Source organism: Perognathus longimembris, chromosome 4 (assembly GCF_023159225.1).
Source record: "Perognathus longimembris pacificus isolate PPM17 chromosome 4, ASM2315922v1, whole genome shotgun sequence".
NCBI lineage: Eukaryota > Metazoa > Chordata > Mammalia > Rodentia > Heteromyidae > Perognathus > Perognathus longimembris.
This window is the reverse complement of record NC_063164.1, coordinates 50851508-50873877: the sequence shown is the minus strand read 5'-3', so window position 1 is coordinate 50873877 and position 22370 is coordinate 50851508. Positions and strand designations below refer to the sequence as shown.

The 22370-nt window shown below is 41.7% G+C and overlaps 1 protein-coding gene across 1 annotated transcript in view; it reads left to right on the top strand.

Annotated features, from left to right (window-relative positions):
* Rapgef4 (Rap guanine nucleotide exchange factor 4) overlaps nt 1–22370 on the top strand; it is a 297243-nt gene that overhangs the window by 206143 nt on the left and 68730 nt on the right. Inside the window, 3 exon segments of the mRNA XM_048345237.1 lie at nt 17960–18044; nt 19529–19589; nt 22029–22105. Of these exon segments, the coding sequence (XP_048201194.1) occupies nt 17960–18044; nt 19529–19589; nt 22029–22105 (223 nt within the window).

Genomic DNA, 22370 nt, shown 5'->3' with positions numbered 1-22370 from the left:
GGTACCATTTGGTACCATCATCTTTCACTTTAGAACCATATCTTTCAGCTCTTTAGGCCTCAAAACCCTTTTTTCAAACAAAAAATTTAACAGAAAAGTCTAAGTTATCAAACAGAAAAGCCAGAGCCTCACTGACCTAAGCAGGATAGGGTCCATGAAACCTGCCCAGCCAATTTATGTTCTCTCAGCCTGCAGGATCACAGGGAATGGGTGGCCCAAGGGCACACAAGGAATCCCTAGAGCTTGAGGGACTCAAGTGAATAATGCCATTGTAAGCCATGCTTTCTTTCCAGAGCCTGCCTCCCCTTTCTGTGCCCTTGACTATCATTTGGGCTTACCACCATTCAAACTTTCATCATACGGTCATTCCAAATCAGGGATGAGGCAGCCACCAAGGGACACTGGGAAATGTGTTGGACATGCTTCAGCTGTCAGAATCCATGAGTGACACACTGCTGGCATTAACTGAGGAGAGATTAAGACCAAGGATGCTATAGACACAGCAATGCCTAGAAGTCCTTAAAGTAAAGAGTCATACCTTTCATGACAGATAACACCTGGCCTATCACAGCACTTCTTATTCCCAGAGTGCCATGGGCTCTTGCTCAAATACTTCTTCCCATAATGCCCTGGGTACTTACTCAACCAATGAAATAAAACAGGTGGCACATGCACAAGCCATAAGCCATGGAGCAACCAGCTCAAAGCCCAGGGGAGGAGATATGAGAGGAGACCTGAACCACAAAATCCCAACATCCAAGAGGACTCCATTGGACTTTTCTTTAGGACTCCTCTCCAGATGGAGACTCTTGTTACTTTCCGGCTTTTCTTTTCACTTTCAAATACACTTACTTTGTTGACTTCAAATTTAAAATAAAAAAAGAGGCAGGCGCCAATAGCTATACCCTTAGGAACACATAAGATAATGCTAAGTGAAATGAACTCCATGTTATGGAAACGATTGTTATATCACAATTGTAACTACTTTAAACGTGCCATATGTAATTGTAGCCTCTATTATTGATGATCTTCTTGTATCACCTTCCTGTGGTTGTACCTACACTTTCTCTGTATCTTATCTGAGTATATTGGAAACCGGGTATACTGGTATTAGAACAGGAAGTTGGAAGCGAATACCAAAATCGAGAGACACAGGGTAAAAAAAGACAAACAACTACAAAAGCAATACTTACAAAACTGTTTGGTATAAATGAACTGAACAACTCATGCGGGGGGTGGGGGGAGGGAAAGGGGGAGGCAGGAGGGGGGAATGAGGGACAAGTAACAAACAGTACAAGAAATGTATCCAATGCCTAATGTATGAAACTGTAACCTCTCTGTAATTCAGTTTGATAATAAAAAATATATATAAAAAAAGAGGCAGGATATACAACAGACCAACTGCTAATATCATGTTAAATGGAGAGAAACTTAAATCATTCCCTCTAAACTCAGGAACAAGACAAGGATGCCCACTCTCCCCACTTCTGTTCAACATAGTGCTGGAATCCCTAGCCATAGCAATAAGGCAAGAGGAGGACATCAAAGGGATCCACATCGGCAAGGAAGAAATCAAGTTATCCCTATTCGCAGATGACATGATCTTATATCTGATGGACCCAAAAAACTCAGTACCCAAACTCCTATACCTAATAAACCAATTTGGCAAAGTAGCAGGATACAAAATCAACCCACAAAAGTCAGCAGCTTTTCTGTACACCAGCAATAGACAAACAGAAAAGGAAATTATGGAAACAATTCCATTTACAGTAGCCAAAAAAAGAATAAAGTACCTAGGGATCAACTTAACCAAGGACGTGACGAACCTATTCAATGAAAACTACAAAAATCTAATAAGGGAAATCAAAGAAGACACAAGGAGATGGAAAGACCTCCCATGCTCATGGGTAGGCAGAATCAATATAGTGAAAATGGCCATATTGCCCAAATTGTTATACAAATTCAATGCAATGCCTATCAAAATCCCAGCCACATTCTTCACTGAAATAGAGAAACCAATCCATAAATTCATATGGAACAGCAAAAAACCTAGAATAGCCAAAGCAATTCTAGGCAAAAAAAGCAGTGCAGGAGGTATCACAATACCTGACTTCAAGCTCTACTACAAGGCCATCATAACAAAAACAGCATGGTATTGGTATAAAAACAGATCGGAAGACCAATGGATTAGAACTGAAGACCCAGAAATAAAACCGCACTCTTACAGCCAACTGATATTCGACAAAGGAGCTAAAGACATACAATGGAATAAACATAGCCTCTTCAACTACTGGTGCTGGGAGAACTGGGCAGCCATATGCAGAAAACTCAAAGTAGACCCAAGCCTATCACCATGCACCAAGATCAACTCAAAATGGATCAAGGACCTCAACATCAGACCTGAATCCTTGAAACTACTGAAGGACAGAGTAGGAAAGACACTAGAACTTATAGGCACAGGAAGGAACTTCCTGAATAGAGTCCCAGGGGCACAACAAATAGGAGAAAGACTCGACAAATGGGACTACTACAAATTAAAAAGTTTCTGCACAGCTAAGGACATAGCCACCAAAATAGAAAGACAGCCAACGATATGGGAAAGGATATTTACCAGCACAGCAACAGACAAAGGCCTGATATCGGTCATCTACAGAGAACTCAAAAAACTAAGCCCCTCCAAGCCCAATAAACCTATTAGGAAATGGGCAAAAGAGCTAAAGAGAGACTTCACAAGAGAAGATATAAAAATGGCAAAGAAACATATGAGGAAATGCTCAACATCCCTGCTAGTAAAGGAAATGCAAATAAAAACAACCCTGAGATACCACCTCACCCCAGTTAGAATGGCCTATACTCTGAACTCAGGAAACAACAAATGCTGGAGGGGCTGTGGGGAAAGAGGAACCCTTCTCCATTGTTGGTGGGAGTGCAAATTAGTACAACCACTTTGGAGAACAGTATGGAGGTTTCTCAAAAAGCTCAATATAGACCTACCCTATGACCCAGCCATACCACTCCTAGGCATCTATCCTAAACAGCAAAATCCAAGATATCAAAAAGGCATTTGTACTTCCATGTTTATCGCAGCACAATTCACAATAGCTAAAATATGGAAACAACCCAGATGCCCCAACACAGACGAATGGATCCAAAAAATATGGTACTTATACACAATGGAATACTACATAGCGATTAGGAATGGTGAAATACTGTTATTTGCAGGGAAATGGTCAGAACTCGAACAAATAATGTTGAGTGAGACAAGCCTGGAACACAGAAAACAAAGGGGCATGATCTCCCTGATATATGACTGTTAACAAAGGGAGAGGGAGAGACAGTAGAGACCAAGTCTGTGAATACTGTATATGTTCTTGATACATTGTATATTGCATATATGTCAACCTGACCTAGACAAGGGATAGAAAAACAGGTCGTAAGATATCATAAGAAATGTACACACTGCCCTACTATGTAACTGCACCCTCTTTGCACAACACCTTGTAAAAAAATTTATGTCCAATTAATAAAAAAAAAATACAGGAAAAAAAAAAGAGGCAGGGGGGCTGGGGGTATAGCCTAGTGGCAAGAGTGCCTGCCTCGGATACACGAGGCCCTAGGTTCGATTCCCCAGCACCACATATACAGAAAACGGCCAGAAGCGGCGCTGTGGCTCAAGTGGCAGAGTGCTAGCCTTGAGCGGGAAGAAGCCAGGGACAGTGCTCAGGCCCTGAGTCCAAGGCCCCAGGACTGGCAAAAAAAAAAAAAAAAAAGAGGCAGGTGTCAGTGGCTCATCGCTATAATCTTAGCTACTCAGGAAGCTGAGATCTGAGGATAGCTGTTAAAAGCCAGCCTGAGCAGGAAAGTCCACGAGACTCTTATCTCCAGTGAAGCACCAACAAAAGCCAGAAGTTGAGGTGTGTCTCAAGTGATAGAGTACTAGCCTTGAGCACAAAAGCTCAGGGAGAGTGCCCAGGCCCTTAGTCTTAGTTCAAGCCCAAGACTGGCACACACACACACACACACACACACACACACACACACACACACAGCCACCCCTAAAGCAACACCCTTGTTGAGAAACAATGCTATGAACATAAACTTCTTGAAGGCCAAGGCCGATTTCATTTTACTTCATGCTCTGATCACCCAACACTTACTGATCACCTGCTTTGTTCTCCATACTATGGTAGGAGCTAAGATATTACAGTAGGCAGGGAACAGAGGGTTGCTCCTACCTCCTGTAGCTCTGTGTAGCACAAGAGATGGAGCTTAAGACTTGCAAGCAATCATTTCATCACAGCTGGGTTACCGCCTACAAAGAAAACTATAGTGCATGTTAACAGAGCTTGCTGTGGAGAGGAGTTAACATGCTGTGAAATGGTAAGGCCAAATCCCTGGCTCTGCATAGCAAGGAAGCCATCAATAAACCTTTGCTGAGCGAGTCCACGGCCCCCACTAATGGTGCCTAAAACCTTTAGTTGCTTGGGTGAGTGGGATCAGAAATGCCACTCAATTCACTAATATTTTTTAACATCTACCAAGTTTATTTAAAAAACAATAACTGGGCAGCAGTAGTTCAAGAATGTAACCCTCACTACTTAGGAGGCTAAGACCTGCCACCAACACTGGGTAGGAAAGTCCGTGAGACTCTTTATCTCCAATTAAACACCAGAAACACCACAAGTGGAGCTTTGGCTCAGGGAGGAGAGTGCCAGTCTCAAGCGAAAAAGCTGGGACAGCCCAAGTTCAAGCCCCAGTACTGGCACAAAAATCAAAAGTGATTTTTGGTCTTTGAGGAGCTTGTAATCCAAATTAAAATACAGATGGAATAAGCATCTATTGAGTGCTTGCTGTGTACTATAAACATTCTTGCTTACCATAACAGACTTCAGAGCTGCGTTTCACAAGTCAACCTTATGAGAGCTTAAATATGAGAGCTTTCGAGCTGGGGTATAATAGCTCAGTGGTGCAGTGATTACTGATGTGGGTCAGCCATGTATTCAACCCCAGCACTGAAAGGAAAACAAGATATGGAGGTGGGGGGGCTCTGCTGTCTTTTTTCTTTCTTCTTTTTTTCTCTGTACAGTATTGAATTGCATGAAACCTGGCAGCCCAAAGATTCCTTTAAAGGGGAAAAAATTGTTACATTGCCATGCTTAATTCTTCCATGCTGATAAAGTACGGGTTTCATTATTTCAAGGTCCATCCTTAGGAAATCTCTCGTCTTCCCAGTTTTATTTTTTTTAATTTGGTAAACACTAGCCTTGGGCTGCAGGTCTCTTGGCACTTTGGGAAAGACAGCCACTACTTTATTTTGTTTATGAAAGAAAATAAGATTAGATGTTCAAGAATTACTAATATCACTGTGGTCCTTAATGAGATCCACTGAGCACTTTGCTATTAGAAATTGAGAGCATGCTCCTTGGTCATGAAAATGCTAACTATCCTTACTCTCCAGAATGCCAAGGTACTCAGAAATATGGAGGCAAAAGATGTGCTGGCTTTGTGTCCACCAGGACAAGGCCCCTCAGTTTTGAACTCAGCACAGCTGCATTCTATAATAGTCACCACCGCCAGAGAGGTTGCAGAACTCTGATAATTACTGGGAAAGAAATAACACAATATTCTTTGATGAGAAGATTACTTTGAGAATTTGATTGTATAATGAAGATGTTGCTTTGAAAGGTACTTCCTATTGTTCTGAATCTGAGACTAGCTAGCCAAAAAAAAAAAAAAAGTGTCACTTGTTTTGACAGGCTACTTAGAAAAATTCTCTGTTTATTACATTAACTGCAGCATTTTAACTGTCAAACTATGAAAGAATGTTCTCCAGTTTAAAAAACAGAATAGAGCTTCAGGGGAATTTTTTTTGGCACACTTTTGTTGCTATTGGTATTGAAAAAAAACATACATTCTGGATGTGAAATTAGCTTTTCATGTAGTGGCAGTCGGAATGACTCACAATGCCCATCCTGGTTTTGCAGGTGCAGACCTGATGGCATTTGGGGGGCAAATGCCACAAGAACCAGTGACAGTTTGACGGTGCTGTTATTGCGGCTGAGACAGGGCCACCAGACACAAAATGAGCTCTGGGAGCTTATTGTTTTGATTTGGCTTTGTTTATAAGTCTAAAAACAAAAGGTTACCCTACAGCAAATAGACACAATAAAGACCCTCACCAGCAGAAATAATGCAACATCAAAGCAGGTACTCTGCATAGGACACCTTGAACAAAAAATTATCGAGTGACCAGGTAAATAAAAGTATCATGAACTTGAGGTTAGCTGGATGCTGAGAGTTCAAGGAGTCAGGATGCTCTTACCACATGAACCTTCTGAGGAAAGTGAGACCCAGTGATCTATAAGGTCTGAGAGACTGGCCTGGGGTGGAAGGGAAATGAAGCAGATGGTACTTCCCCAGTATAATTCTACATCTGCAGTTCCAGCATGCCCTAGTTTAGAAGCCAAAGTGTTCAGAAAGAAAGAAGCTCATTGAGCCTGAGAAGAGGAAAAGAAAGAACACAAGAAAATGATGATATTATACTGTTAGAGAATAATTGGCAAGGTCTGGAGTCTTCCACATGGCTCTGAAACTGAGAAACTGGAGTTCACCTACTTCCTGCACTCAAATAATATTTTCCTAACATGTGCTTTGGGGCATAAGGTGGAAAGAAAATAAAATGAATCAAGTAATATGAGCAGATACCTTGGAGAGGATAAAGGGTTGTTTGTCTACCCATAGTTGTTGGTGGCTCTAACACCAGACAGTCCTGCAGCTGCAAGGGAGGACACACCCCTTCCCCCCACCCCCCAAATGTTTCACATGCCTGCACTTCTACTCTTGCCAGGGGCGGTGGGGAAGCACTTACAGAGACTTGTGTTTTCTTGGAATTAGCAGAACTTGTTTCAACAAGATCTTTATTTGTCCCCACTATTTTTTGAGGATGTGAAGGTTGAAATCCTGATCATTATCTGGGGGTTGAGGGGTTGGTTTTCCACCAGGGAATTTCAGGATCAGCAGGCCTAAAATCATTGGTACTGAGGATGTTGATTTCTGGCACCCAGACCCTACTGATAGCTAAGCAGTCCACTCAGTACAGGTCAGAGGAAATGGAAAGCTGTAGAGAAAGAACCCCACGTTAGAAAGGAAGAGCCACATCAGGAGTCCTTTGTTTCCCTGAATGTGTTTACTGCAAAGACTGCTATGCCCTCATTGAAAGCTTGTAGAATGTTCTGAGTAAGTGGTGAGTTGTTCCTTCGGTTTGGATTTGTGATTTCCCTGTAAAAGCAGTTTTCCCTGTTTATCTCGTGCCTGCATACCCACAAATGCAACCACTGGATTGCTGCCATTATGAATCAGACTTAGGGAAGGATAGATAAGGCTGCCTACTTACAGTTTAGGGTTCATTATAAGATTATTTCAAGTTTTTTTTTCTTTTTGCTGTTTTTCTTTTCTTGGTGTTTATCCATATTTCTTTGGGAGTATTAAGGGAGGCACAGGAATGGAGGGACCAAGGGTGAACAGATGCCCTAGGGGTACTAACTGGACACTGTTGAAAGTGAACAATACAACTTGTAGGTAGGATGAAAGGTTAAAAACTGGAAGGGAGGGAAAAGATGACATTGTCCAAAAGGAAATGTACTCTTTGCTTGACTTATGTAACATTTATTTATTTATTTATTTATTTATTTATTTATTTATTTATTTATTGCCAGTCCAGGGGCTTGGACTCAAAGCCTGAGCACTGTCCCTGGCTTCTTTTTGCTCAAGGCTAGCACTCTGCCACTTGAGCCACAGCACCACTCCTGGCTGTTTTCTGTATATGTGGTGCCGGGGAATTGAACCCAGGGCTTCATGTATATGAGACAAGCACTCTTGCCACTAGGCCATATTCCCGACCCCTACCCTTGTGTTTAATAAAGATTTTTTTTTTAATGAAAAAAGAAAAACTAGACATCAGTAGCTCACACCTGTAATCCTAGCTAATCAGGAGGCTGAGATTTGAGGATCACATTTAGAAGCCAACCTGGGCAGAAAAGTCCCCATGAGACTCTTATCTCCAATTAACCACTCAAAAACTGGTGGTAGAGCTATGGCTTGAAGTGTTAGGGGATCTAGTCATTAGCAAAAAGCTCAGGGAAAAATCTTATGAACTTATCTGCCCGGGCTTTGAAGATAAAAGGCATGTGCCACTGGCACCGCCTCTTTTTTTTTTTTTTTTTTTTTGCCAGTCCTGGGACTTGGACTCTGGGCCTGAGCACTGCCCCTGGTTTCTTTTTGCTCAAGGCTAGCACTCTGCCACTTGAGCCACAGCGCCATTTTCTATATATGTGGTGCTGAGGAATCAATCCTAGGGCTTCATGTATACAAGGCAAGCACTCTTGCCACTAGGCCATATACCCAGCCCTGCCTCTTATTTTTAAAGTCAATTTGTTCAAAGTGACTTTAACATTTGGAAACTCCTAGAAGGAGTTACAGAAGAATAAATAATACTTCCAGTCACATCTCCCAAAGATATAATTACTATTAATATTTTGGTGCCTAGTCTTATGGTAATTTTTCAGTTCTTAACTTTTTATACTTAATAACATGCCATTCTCTCATGGCTTGAAGCCAGCTTGGATAGAAACCTCTGTGAGCATCAACCTCCAGAAAATAACCAGAAAAATGCTAGGCTGGAGGCATGATTCAAGTATTAACGTATCAGCTGAGGGGCCCTGATTTCAAACCCCTGCCAGCCCCCATGACATTCTCTCTTAAATATTCTTTACTGCTTGGATTATTTTTTTAAAGAAAGATGCATTTATTCCACGATCAGTACAGATACTTAATCACTGTATCAAAAAGAGGTGCAGAATTTCTTGTCTTCTGAATGCTCCTTAATGCGTCCATTTTGCAATGGCTGGATGTTTAGTTTGATTCTGAAACCCTTTCTTAGAGGAACAACAAAGAATATTATTTTAGTGCTTCCCCCCCACCCACCCAGAACAAAGAAAGAGCTCTTAGACTGGCCAGAGCACAGGGGTGGGAGTGGTACCAGAAAGATGTGAGGAAAGTTCCTGCAGAGAATGATGAACTGATTCACTCTGAAAGCATCCAGACCAGGAGCATTAGCTGATGAGGCTGCAGAGTTAGGTCCCAGGCAGATGAAGGGGAATCTGCCATGCCCTCTGTGTGCCTTAGCTGGTATTTGTAGTCATTTAGGGCACCCTTTCATTTTAAAGGAAAGTGTGACACAATCGTATTTGGAATAGGTCAATTTCACTGCGAACCATGGAGACTGGATTAGAGGGGCTGAGACTAAAGACCATCAGATACTTGATGATACTAAAATCAATCACATTTTGAGAATTCAGTGATATTTGAGAAACATATTTGATCCATGAGCATGCTAAATAAATTGAAAAGAATATTGAGTACAGAGCTCGGGATTCTAATCTTAATTTACCATTCACACATCCAACATCTCCAGGGTCTAAATCTCTTAAGCTATAAAATAAATTTACCCTCTCCCTACTTTCCATGAGGACTGTAAATGGGAATACAAATGCAATTGTATTGTACTTAATCATAGACAATATTTATTAAGTGCATGGGTACTAGGCACTGGACTAGATAATTATTTAACTCAAATCTTTCAGCAGAACTATGAGGTTATTAATTAACATACTTCCCACTTTAAAGATCAGGAAACAGAGGTTTAGGCTAAGTCAGTTTCTCTATTGAGTGTGGTGGGTTCTGGATATGACACTGCTCTGTATGACTCTAGAACTTGTACTCTTTCCTCCTCCTCTTCTCCTTTTCCTCCTCCTATTCTCTCTGTTCTTCCTTCTCTTCCTCCTCTTTCTTCTCTCCTCTTCCTTCTCTCCTCCTCTCCTTTTCTTCCTCTTCTTTCTTTGCTCCCTCCTCCACTTCTTCTTCCTCTTCTTTTTCTCCTTTTTCTTCTCCTCCCCCTCCTTCTCCTTCTCCTCTTCCTGCTCAATTTCTAGAGCTTGAACTCAGGTCCTTAGCTTTCTTGCTCAAGGCTGGCACTCTACCACTAGAAGTACACCTCCACTTCCCAGTGTTCTTTCTTTGCTGTGTTTCCTTTTTTTTTTTTTTTTGGCCAGTCCTGGGCCTTGGACTCAGGGCGTGAACACTGTCCCTGGATTCTTTTTTTTTTTTTTTTTTTTGGCCAGTCCTGGGCCTTGGACTCAGGGCCTGAGCACTGTCCCTGGCTTCTTCCCGCTCAAGGCTAGCACTCTGCCACTTGAGCCATAGCGCCGCTTCTGGCCGTTTTCTGTATATGTGGTGCTGGGGAATCGAACCTAGGGCCTCGTGTATCCGAGGCAGGCACGCTTGCCACTAGGCTATATCCCCAGCCCCCTGGATTCTTTTTGCTCAAGGCTAGCACTCTGCCACATGAGCCACAGCGCCACTTCTGGCCGTTTTCTGTATATGTGGTGCTGGGGAATTGAACCCAGGGCCTCTTGTATACGAGGCAAGCACTCTTGCCACTAGGCCATATCCCCAGCCCCTGCTGTGTTTCCTTTAACTGTGGTCCTAACAGAATCAGGATGGCCTCATGGATTTATGCTCTGAGAATTAATGAGGGAAGATGTAAAAAAAAAAACTGATTTCAAAATAATTTCAAAATAATTTTACAGACTAACCTCATTTGTATAGAATTATAAGTCTCGCCAGGCACTGGTGGTTCATGCCTGTAATCCTAGCTAGCTGAGATCTGAGGATCGTGGATCAGAGCTAGCCTGAGCAGAAAAGTCCATGAGACATTTATTTCCAATAAACTATTCAGAAAATGCCAGAAGTGGCACTGTGGCTCAAGTGGTAGGGTGCTAGCTGTGAGCAGAAGAAGCTCAGGGACAGTGCCCAGGCCCTGAGTTCAAGCCCCAGGACTCAGGTGGAAGGGGAAATATGCGTGTGTGTGTGTGTGTGTGTGTGTGTGTGTGTATCACTCTAGATCTGGGATAGAAGTATAAAGTATACCATCTACTCAGTAAATAATCACCATATAGGACTTCCCATTTAGGAAGGACACAGATGTTCTGTTCATACATAGTAGGTTGTAGGAATAATGGAAACTAGTTTCCCCTAGGACAGTTGTATGTTTCTGGAGCCTGCAGTTCTTTTATGCCTATCTTACTTCCTGAGTTCTGCTGTTTGCAGTGGAGTCCAAATGACCATGTGGGACAACAGTTGTCCAAACTGACCTTACAGAACTGAAATTCTCATGATTAGTATTCCCAGGTAAATCCTGTATACCAGGTTAAATTGAGATTTCAGATGAATAATGAAGTGTTCGTTGTGTATGTTCATATGTGTTCATATGTGTCTGTCATATATATTTATCATATATTATATATATGTACAACTTAATGTAATAGTTTCTTTGCTAAATTTGGCATCTGACTTTGGATGATTAACTTCTCTTCACAGCATGTTAGATGACTTAAAACTAGCACAGAAACCACTGAGAACCCACAGCCCTTAGGAAATCACCTTACTCCACACCAAACCCTTAGCCAGAACCACAAACAAGACATAGTAAACAACAATTGGATAGCATGAATAACAGTTTACATAGTGGCCTCAAATCCATCACCTCTTTGAACTGCTAAATCACTTCATGAGTTAAGTAGGGCTAGTTTTGTAGTCTGCTGTAGAGAGGAGAAGACATTTTTAGCTGAGCAGATGCCAGTTGCTTTTCTTCTACCTTTCTTTCTTTTGTTGGCAATATTCTTTCCTCTGTGAAGCTGCCTAGGTTTGTCCATTCTGGTGTATGTAGTGAATAGGCAATGAAATTAACAACAAAAGTGAAATCCACCTGTTGCTGATTCAAAACTGATAGCAGGGAACAAGTAGTAATCCATCCATTACATAGAATGCATGCATTACATTTTCTGTGGCATGCCTGTGCCTCACACAAGCTGTACAAGCTGTACTTTCCTAGCTCCTTCCGAATTAGTTTGTTCCCGACTTGCCGTCGAGGTATTTCCAAGGAACCTCTCAAGAGGTTTAACCTTCAACTTCTGGAGTGTACTAGTAAAATACTTTTGTTGGAAGAATGCTGGGCATATTTGTTGCCTAAACATGATCACACCTGTTGCCTTAAAAATGCTCAGGTGCAGAGAGGCCTGGACCCCCTCCTCCAAGTCCCATAAGGAGGATTTCATGTTTATGTAGTCTTTATGTAGCCTTTATCCTTTATTGTATTTGTAGGCCACATGTATTTCTAAATTGCACAGAGAAGCAAACATCCCCTTCCCCCATGTACATAGGCTTTGTGTCAGAACTAGCTATTTTCCTGAGGGCGTCTAATAAACTGCTATCTCCTTTTCTAGGCTAAAGAGCCCCACAGGCAGATCTGTGCAGGGCCTTCTCTCCAGTGTAGCCACCAGGCTCTTTGGCTGCCCCGACAGACTTGGGAGGTGAAGAAAAGAAAAATGTTTTATGATACATCTCCCTTTCCTTTAAAAGAAGTGGGAGAGGCAATATCTCTAAAAAGTCTCAAAAGTGAAAAATGCAGCTGGGTGCTAGTGTCTCATGCTTTTAATTCTAGCTACTCAGGATACTGAGAACTGAGGATGGCAGTTCAAAGCTAGCCCAGGCAAGTAAATCTGAGATACTCTTATATCTAGTCAATCAGCAAAAAGCTGGCAGTGGAGGTATGGCTCAATTGGTAGAGCTCCGTCCTTGAGCCAAAAAGCCAAGTAAAAGTGTGAGGCCCTGAGTTCAATTTCCAATACAGTACCCAAAAAAGAGTGTTTGAAAAGGATCCACATTTAAGGGAGGACTTAGAAGTATGAGAATCAGATAGGCTGAGGTGGAGTCTTGCGTGAAAAACGAAGTATCCCTGTGCGTGCCAGTGTTCCCTAACTACTCAGGAGGTTGACACCTGAGGATCGCAGTTGGAAGCTAGCCCCAGCAGACAAATCTAGAAGTCTCTCATCTCTAATTAACTAGCAAAAAGCCAGTAGAGGAAGTGGAAGCATGGCTCAACTGGTAGAGTATCCACTGTGAGTAAAAAAGCTGAGCAAGAGCCTGAGGCCTGGAGTTCAAGCCCCAAAATAAAGTATCCCCTCAAAAAGTAAATTTTTTTTAAAAGATTGAAGCTTACACATGACCTACTCAGATATTTATCCCACTGGCTGGCTGGATATTTTCACCACACATCAGGGTCTGCTAGGTGTTAGGTCTATAGTAGAACCAGGTGATTTCCTTTCTCACTTGCATACTTTACCCCTGCCATGCCTACATGTTGTGTTGTGGCTGGATAAATCCCTCAATTTGTCCATGTACCCACCGTAACTGAGTAGCTCTGTCTCTGACCTTGATAAATTCCTTGATAAAATAGTATTTACTAGTAGCTTCCAATCTCACCTGAGCCCGCACCTCTTTTAATGTATAAACTGCTTCCTCACCTGTCCCCGGTTATTATCTTGTCTGTAAGTAGACGCTGCCGCCAGAATGCATCCCCTGCAGAAACTAGGCCTTTCCCCAGCAGGGTCTGACAAATCCACATCAATGTGGCACCACGCTGATCTGTAAAGAAGTGGGGATGCCTAATACCTCTCCCTGTGACATCTGCAGAAGGACAAGTAAAGACCAGGTACATTCACAGGCTGCCACTCAGAGCAGCCAGCGTCCAGTCACCTCCCCAGCCTTGTAGGCTCCTCTTAGGAAGGTGCATGGGCGCTGTCTCCTCCTGCTCAGGCTGTGTTCCCGTTCCTCTTGAAAGCCAAATTGCTTTCAGTCTTTGGGACCTTTCATTATGGTTGAAAGAGAATAGGGGCTGATTTAAAGGGTCTCTTGTCCAGCCATGAGAAACCTACTTTTAAAACGTGACTTTGTTCAATGTTTGCGACAGGGAATGCTCAGTGTTAGGTCTCCCCAGGTTCTCTTTGGAGAGTGGGGGTACAGCCAAGGTGACATCTGAGTGTGAAGAGTGGAGGGGAGAGAGGCAAGCTTTCCCAAGTTGCTAGAGGGTTCAGTGGCTGGGGACAGGTCAGGCTGGTGGCTGTTTTTCCTGCTGCAAATGTGAAGATCCACATAGCAGAGAAAGGAGGTTACGATTTGCTTCTCTTTAGTGGGCAAGGGTTGGTCACACTGATCGTGTTCTGTCTGGCTTCTTTCCTGAAATGCAAGGCCGTTGGTCCGGATGATGTGTGGAGACCACTGAGGGACAGGGTCCTGACTCCAGGCAGACTTCTCATGAAGGTTTTTGTGGCGTCATGAATTCTATTTAGACTCTGTTTCTGTTTTGTTTTTGAAGTTAGTCTCTTCACACTTTGCATCCTAGATTTCTCTCCCCTCCTTCAAACACCACCAAGGAGTTCTTTGCTACCTGAGTACATTGCCGAATGACAATGGCCTGCCCTGTGGTTCTGTTGGGCACCTCAGACCCAGGGTTGTTTTGTGTGGCTGTTGTGGCTTTCTCTTTGTTTCCTGTCATATGGAATGTTGTTTTAAAACCCAGAAGCTAACCTGGTTTTAGACCTACTTCCATTCTCTTTCAAAGAGCCACCATGATTTCTCCATAGCATCCCATGAGTCCCCAGTGCAAGAGTCTAGTTCTCTGACTGGTCTGTGCAGGTGTAACCACTTGAGAAATGGTGAGGTGCCCAAATGGCTTTAGCAAAGAACATGGATATCAGGGAACAAAAGTTGATAAGAGAAAAGACAGAAGAATGTGGAAAAGTAAATCATTACCTGGTTTTAAAGGACTGTGTATGTGCCAAGTGCTAGTGGTCCACACCTATGATCCTAGCTTCTAAGGAGATAGATCTGAGCATAACAGTTCAAAGCCAGCCCAGGCAGAAAATTCTGTGAGACTCTCATCTCCAATCAACCAGCAAAAGGCCAAAGTGGAGCTTTGGCTTAGGTGGTAGAACACCAGCCTTGAGTTCAAACCCCAGTAGTACTGGTTATATATATATGTGTGTGTGTGTATATATATATATATATATATATATATATATACATGTATATATGTATACATGTATATATATACATATATATATATATATGAGAGAGAGTGCACTTTGCATGGGGACAAGGGAGCACTTCTGGAGAGATATCTCATATCATGGATGGGATATAATCATTTTAAATACAGTGAGCCTTGTAGATTCTAGAGGCAGTACTTTAAAAAAAAAAAAAAAAAGCTGGATTCCAGTTGCTCGTGTCTGTAATCCTAGCTATTCAGGAGACTGAGATCTAAGGATTGCAATTCAAATCCAGCCTGGGCAGAAAAGTCCTGTGACACTCTTATCTCCAATAAACCACTCAGAAAATGGAAGTGGTGCAGTTACTCAAATGGTAGAGCCCTAACCTTGAGCTGAAGAGCTCAGGGATAGCGCCCAGGCCCAGAGTTCAAGCCCCACAACTGATCCAAAAACAAAAACAGAAGTGAAGCTGTGGTTCAAATGATAGAGTGCTAGCCTTGAGCACGAAAGCTCATGGACAACACCCAGGCCCTGAGTACAAACCCCAGGACTAGCACCCTCCCCAAAATAACCCCCCCCAAACAATCTGTGAGTTGAGCAATAGAGAATTCATATTAATGTTATATAAATACTCCTAAACAAAGACCTGATCCCAGAATGTCAGCATGGAATCATTCTGTCAAGATTTTAGAGCTGAATTCTCAGCCTTTCTCTTCCCAGCTGAGTTTTCCTCCGCCATCCATCACAGCCTACCCCATGGAGGTGAGAAGGAAACTTGGTGCCTGTTTTTCTCTTTCAGCCAAGCATCTAGGAGAGTTCTGTGCTATTTGCGGTGGATGTCAAGTAGCAAGAACAGCAGGGCTGCTCCTTGTGCTGAAGTGCTGTAATCCTATTACACCTGCCTGAGACATTCACGTTAGCTGCCTCCATGGTAGTAGATGGACAGAGGTGACTCGATTGACTTTTAAATCCCCAAGGGTCCTAGTTTTGAAATCCCCATGACTAAGTCAAGTAGTAGATTAGGCCCCTTGCTATGAAGGCCTGGCTCCTTTGGAGCCCCTGTGGCTATAGCTTTTCTCCAGTGTCTTTCTGGGTCCCATACCTTCTGAGTTCCACCACTAAGAGCTATGTTGGTGTGCAGTTACATCCTTTTGCAGTGATCCTTAGCAGGAGGTGAACCTGGCGGGCATATCCTGCATCAGGGATTTAGCATCTGTCTTTGTTCAGCAAAGATTAGGAAACAGAGTCTCTGTTAATTCTGGAAGGGAATGCAATGATGGTATTTTGTGTGTGGCAAAGCTGCCCTTGTGAAGGTAATGAGCAGAAATTTCCTGCCCCTACCAAACCTGCTAGCTTCCCCATGTGAAATTATTTTATCCAGTCTTCTACTTTAGAATATTTACAGTTTAGTTTTGATTGCTCAGAGGACTAATCTAATAATTGGATAAGTACCAGATATAAATTGTTGGGTCAAATATTATACTCTGTAGGTCTGATTTGGTCCCTAAGCATGAGTTTGAGTTTTGCATATTAATATTAGTTTTTTTTTTCTTTCACTTAAACAAGTATCTAGGCACCTTCCCACTCACTGCTTGCTTGGGTCGCTTCAATATCTCTCAGGAAGGAGCCATCCCCAGCCTACAGATCAGACAAAGGTTGTGCCATTACATGCTAAAGAGTAGCACTGAAATTAGAACTATAGTAATGAGAAAAAGTTAGGCCAATCATCCATCAACATACAGATTGTCTCTCTGCTCATTTTCTAGTGCTGTCAGGATTAATAGCCTATTTGTGAGTTTTAAAAACATATTAGTTACCTGGGTGCCAGGAGCTCACACCTGTAATCCTAACTACTAAGGAGGTTGAGATCTGAGGATCACAGTTGAAAGCAATGAAAGTTCATGAGACTCTTTATTTCTAATTAACCACTCAAAAACCAGAGGTAGAACTGTGGCTCAAAGTGGTAGGGTGCTAGTCTTGAGCAAAAGAGCTCAAGGACAGCACCCAGGCCCTGAGTTCGAGTCCCACAACTGACAGAAAAGGAAAAAAAAAGTATTAGTTAGCGTTCCTTATATTGTAGAGAAAAAAAATCCAAATTATGGATCAGTCCTATTTCTTATCATTCATAAAACTAAACATGACTAAATAGTTCCTAAATACTTATAGATACAAAAGATGATTGGTAATTCATGCAGTTTTCTCATTCCAAAATATCTCTAATATCCCCTGGCCCATTCCTTAACAGGCAGTTATATTGTTAGCTACTAATTTTATAATAATTTTATTTGAGACAGTCTCATTGTACAGCCCAGGTTTGTCTCAAACTCATGATCCTCTTGCCTCAGCCTCCCAAGTGCTACATAATATATTTTGGAATAAGAAAATTTACATAAACTGGTTAACATGTCATGGACAGATGTGAACCATGGAACAGTGTTTGAAAAATGCTGACATCCACCTCTGTTTTTTCTTACTTCCCACAATGATTACTTTTCTAATCTCACACCAGTTTAGGGCTAGAAAAGAAAACACTGAGTGTATGTGTCCTACATTTTGAGTCCTCTGGGAAAAATATATGTAGTCCAAAGCTACAATAGGTAGCTTTTTGTTAGGCTAAGAATTCTTATTGGATCCCAAGGAATTTGGATCCATAGTCAAGCCTAGAAATGACAAGAAGCAAGTTTTGTCATTATTGGTTTAGGTGGTGATGAAAAATCGTTTTTCAGAAGAGTCATCCATAAAGTGACAGCTAAGTTAGCCAGTGACAGTGAGAAAGCCCGGGTGCTGTTCCATCTGAGACAGGAAGGGAAGGGACACTGCATGTCCACTGCCTCTCAGGGCCCTCCATCAAGCAACACCAGCATTTCCAGTTCACTCGTCACCACCTATCATTCACGGCCAATATCTCCTTACTCTGAAGGATTCCCTTAATATGTTTCTGAGCCTGAGTCCTTCCCTGTATTTGAAGCCTTGGGGATGACTCTTTCTTTCTTTCTTTTTTTTTTTTTTTGTAGACCTGGCCAGAGGACTGTGGATGACCTAGAGATTATCTATGAAGAGCTCCTACATATCAAAGCCTTATCTCACCTTTCTACCACCGTAAGTTGTCTCTGCCTTGGACTGGTCAGGACTTTGAGTCAGCATACTGTATACAGAGGCTCTTAAGCATCATTCATAGGCTCATTTATCTTCCACTCCCAGCTAACTGACGGTGCTGGAAAGCTTTCTCCAGTGACCACACCTGCTGGTGGTAGGTGGTCAGGTCTAGTTCTATCCTGAGAGCAGCTGGACACTTGTCACAGTCCTCACATCCCTTCCACTCCCTATACTGAGGCTAAGACTTGCTCACTGCCATGGACTGTCCAAGGGTCAGCCCCTCCTACCTAGCCCTGCCCTGTCATCCTCTGTGTCCTTGGAAGGGTATGTCTAGTTCAGGGAGTTCTGACACACACAGAACAGGCAGCCAAGACTGCTCACCATATGCTAGGTACCCAGCATGCCCCTGTTCTGACTTCCCAGTGCTGAGGGATCTGAGAGAATGATGGGTGGTCATCTCTTCTGCCTGAAATCCCAGTATCTGGGCAGTGTGGTTAGGAGATTCTCAAGTTACTTGCTTCTTAGGGAGCCAGAATTATCATTTCAGACTACAATTTATCATTTTTTTAAGTTTTAATTTTAATTATCTAGGACTGTTTAGGCTTTTATCTGTCTTGGACTGTAAGTCTGCTCACCTAATTATTCAACTCCAAGACACTGAATTTTGCTGTGATATAGTATGTGTGTTGTCAGGAAGAGCCACAAATAGTAAAAAGGTCATATGATTCTCCAGGTGTCCCACCCTTCCAATCAAGATGACACAAACAAGTTTGCCTGTTAATGCATATGAAACCACATTGTCATATACAGGTCCATGTGTATATATATATACAAATATATTAACTAAACAATGGTTTATGCCGGGGATGATTGCAATGCTGTAACTCCTACAAAATTGCAATTTAACAAAATGAATACCAGAAAACTGAAATGAATGTTTCAGAAGAGGGGAGGCTAAGGGGAAGGAGAGCAGACAAATGGAGAGAGGAAGGGTGGGTAAATGTAGTCAACATATTCAATGTACATATATGTAAGTGGAACTGGGTAACTTGAATGGATGGGTGGGGTTGGGAGAGAGCAGGAGAATGATGGAAGGGGTGACATTGACCAAGATACATTGTATTCATAAACTGACATGTTGCATGTCAGTTGCGCAACTACTTAAAGATAATTATATATATATATTATATAGGTAATTTATATAGATATATATACATACATGTAAGTATACATGCACACATATGAAACCATGTTTTAAACTGTTTCTGACAAGAATCTGATAAGAATTAGCTATAAGCTGTTCTCTAAATAGCTTTTGGTACAGGCTTTGAGAAGCTAATGAAAAATCTACTAAAAATGATTCTAGATGAGCCTAACAAGCAGGAGGGTGATGATAGCAAGGGGACAGATAAGTGTTATGCCCACACAAAGCACAAATCCCTTTCACACATGCCCACCCCTTCCATGTGCTTTCTTTTCCTTTGTAGGTGAAACGGGAGTTAGCGGGTGTTCTCATTTTCGAGTCTCATGCCAAAGGAGGAACTGTGTGTAAGTGAGCTCCAGCAGGAGATTGTACTGGCCACTCAGGCCTGGTGCAAACGCTCTCCTGCTGGTCCCCAGTCTGATGTGACAGGACAGTGGATGACACTTGCATTTTTTTCAGTTATCATCCCAGCACAGATCAATTAACCTGAAAGATTAAATAAGGGTGCTAGGTGGTTTTCTGTCATCAGCATTGCCAACCTGAGTCTCCCTGGCTGGCTCCACTACTGGTTCAAGGTAGATTTGGGTCGGGCACTGGTGGCTCACACCTATAATCCTAGCTACTTGAAGGCTAAGATCTGAAGATGGCAATTCAAAGCCAGCTGGGGCAGGAAAGTCTGTGAGACTCTTTTCTCCAATTAACCACCAGAAAACCAGAAGTGGAGTCGTAGCTTACAGTGGTAGAGTGTAAGCCTAGAACAAAAGAGCTCAGGAACAGTGCCCAGACCCTGAGTTCAAGACTCACTGCCATTCAAAAAGAAAAGAAAGGGGGTGGATTTGGGCAGAACCTTGGTAGCATTTTGCCCAATGACCTCACTTCAGTTTGTGGCTTCAGAAGAACTCATCTGCCTCATGAAATTGCCCCTTTCAACATTTTATTTAAGGCATTCTGTTTTATGTTCTCTCTCTTCTTTCCACAATGTGCTCTAAGCCTATGAGATTTCTTTCACCCAAATATTTACACAACGATAAAATCCAGCATCTCTCCAGAATTCAAGTTGTATTTCAGTTTGTGGTCATATTTGGAAACAAGAAATTAAAGTGTGATATTAATAGATGTGAACAATATTATGTAAGTTGGCATTTCTCACTAGAACTACAAACTCTTTTGTGAACAACAGGGGTTGTGAATGAGCTAGAAAGGCCAAGACATGCTGTCTTGTCTAATCTATCACAGAATCATAAGACATAGCACATGCTGAAGGTTCTCAGAGGTTCTGCATTAAAGAAAAAATGATCTCTGTATGCAAACTGACATTTTCCCCACCTAGTGCAACATAAGACCACTTAGAAAATGGACACCAAGAGACACAGTTTGGAAAACTTTACCTTTTCTTTGGGCTGCCTGTGATAGTTAAATAAGCAGGGAATATGAATTGTAAAAGCAAGATGAATCTAAAAAAAAATGTCTCTCAAGCTGGGTGCTGGTAGCTCACACCTATAATTGTAGTTCCTCAGAAGGCTCAGATCTGAGGATCAAGATTCACAGCCAGCCCACACAGGAAAGTCTGTGAGACACTTATCTGCATTTACCCACCCTTCCTCTCTCCACCAAAAAGCCAGCTGTAGAGCTGTGACTCAAGTGCTGGCCTTGGGCAGAAAAGCTCAGGGACAGTGCCCAGGCCTTCAAGTGTAAGCCTCAGGACTATTGCACACACATGCACACATAAAGACCTCAGTGTTTTTTTTTAATTTTTCAGTCATCCAAAGTACTGTTTCTGACATCAATACCTAGTTTACTGAGTTTTCTTTACAGTTTAAGATTGACTTTAATATTTTTATTTTTACACTCACTCTGACAGTGTTGCTTTCATTCTTTTCATTCAAATTTATAAATTGTTTTTACTTTACTGTTAACCATTCTTTAGACATTTCATTTGAAAAATAGAGAATATTGCAAGTATCATTTTAATCTTTTGTTGTTGTTGCTAATATGTGTCATACTGGGGCTTGAGCTTAGGGCCTGGGCACTGTTCCTTAGCTTTTTCACTTAGAACTAGCACTTCACTTCTTGAGACATAGCTCCACTTCTGGCTCTTGCTGGTTAATTGGAGATATGAGTCTCATGAACTTTCTTTCCCTGGGCTGTCTTTGAACTTCACTCTTCAGATTTGAGTCTCTTGAGTAGCTAGGATTATGAGTATGAGCCCCTGGCACCTGTCTTACATTTTAATCTTTTATAAAACACCCCTACCATGCCATTTACTTTCATATTTTCTAAATAATGAAGTTATAAAATTCTAGTTGTAGGTTTCTTGCTCTCTCTCCCGTTTTTCTCTTTCCCATCTGACAGCAAGTCCTATCTTGAATGCCATGGTTACCATTCAACCAATGGTTAACCCATCTATAAACAAGATGGGGTGCTGATTTTCATGTTTCACATTGTTATTACTGGTCAGATTATTTTTAAACTACTTTCTGTAGTATAATGTTTTTGCTGAACTGTGGGATGACATGGGAATTCCTTCAAGAAATAGGTTGTTAGTAAGTGGATCTCTGATAAAAAGCTGTCTTTCAGGGCATAGACTCAGTGTACCATCTCCTGCCCTTTCATGGAGTGTAGAAAGATAAATAATATTCCACCTGAATAAGTTAGCATTTGCCAGTATTTTTTATTTTATGTATGTGTAATGTCGGGGACTTAAAATGATGATTTGATAAGCTATAATTTATATTGATGCGCTTCTATTCTTGTGATAAGTCATTTCATGTTTTTATGTCTAGTGTTTAACCAGGGGGAAGAAGGTACCTCCTGGTACATTATTCTAAAAGGATCGGTGAATGTAGTCATTTATGGCAAGGTACATATATTTTTTTTCTTTGGGAAATTTTAATATACTCCATTTAGTAGTGTGGCTTGCAGTATGAACAATGTAATGTTACTAGATTTGCAATAACATTATTACTTGATGTAGAAAAGTTATTATTGCAACTCTGATCATAAATCTTCTCAATGATTATATTCAGAGTAGTAGTATACTTTCTGGGCTCATCTCTTTTTAGGTTATAATACATATATTTAAGTTGGTGAAAGAAAAATTGCACATTGTGTGTTACGTATAAAAT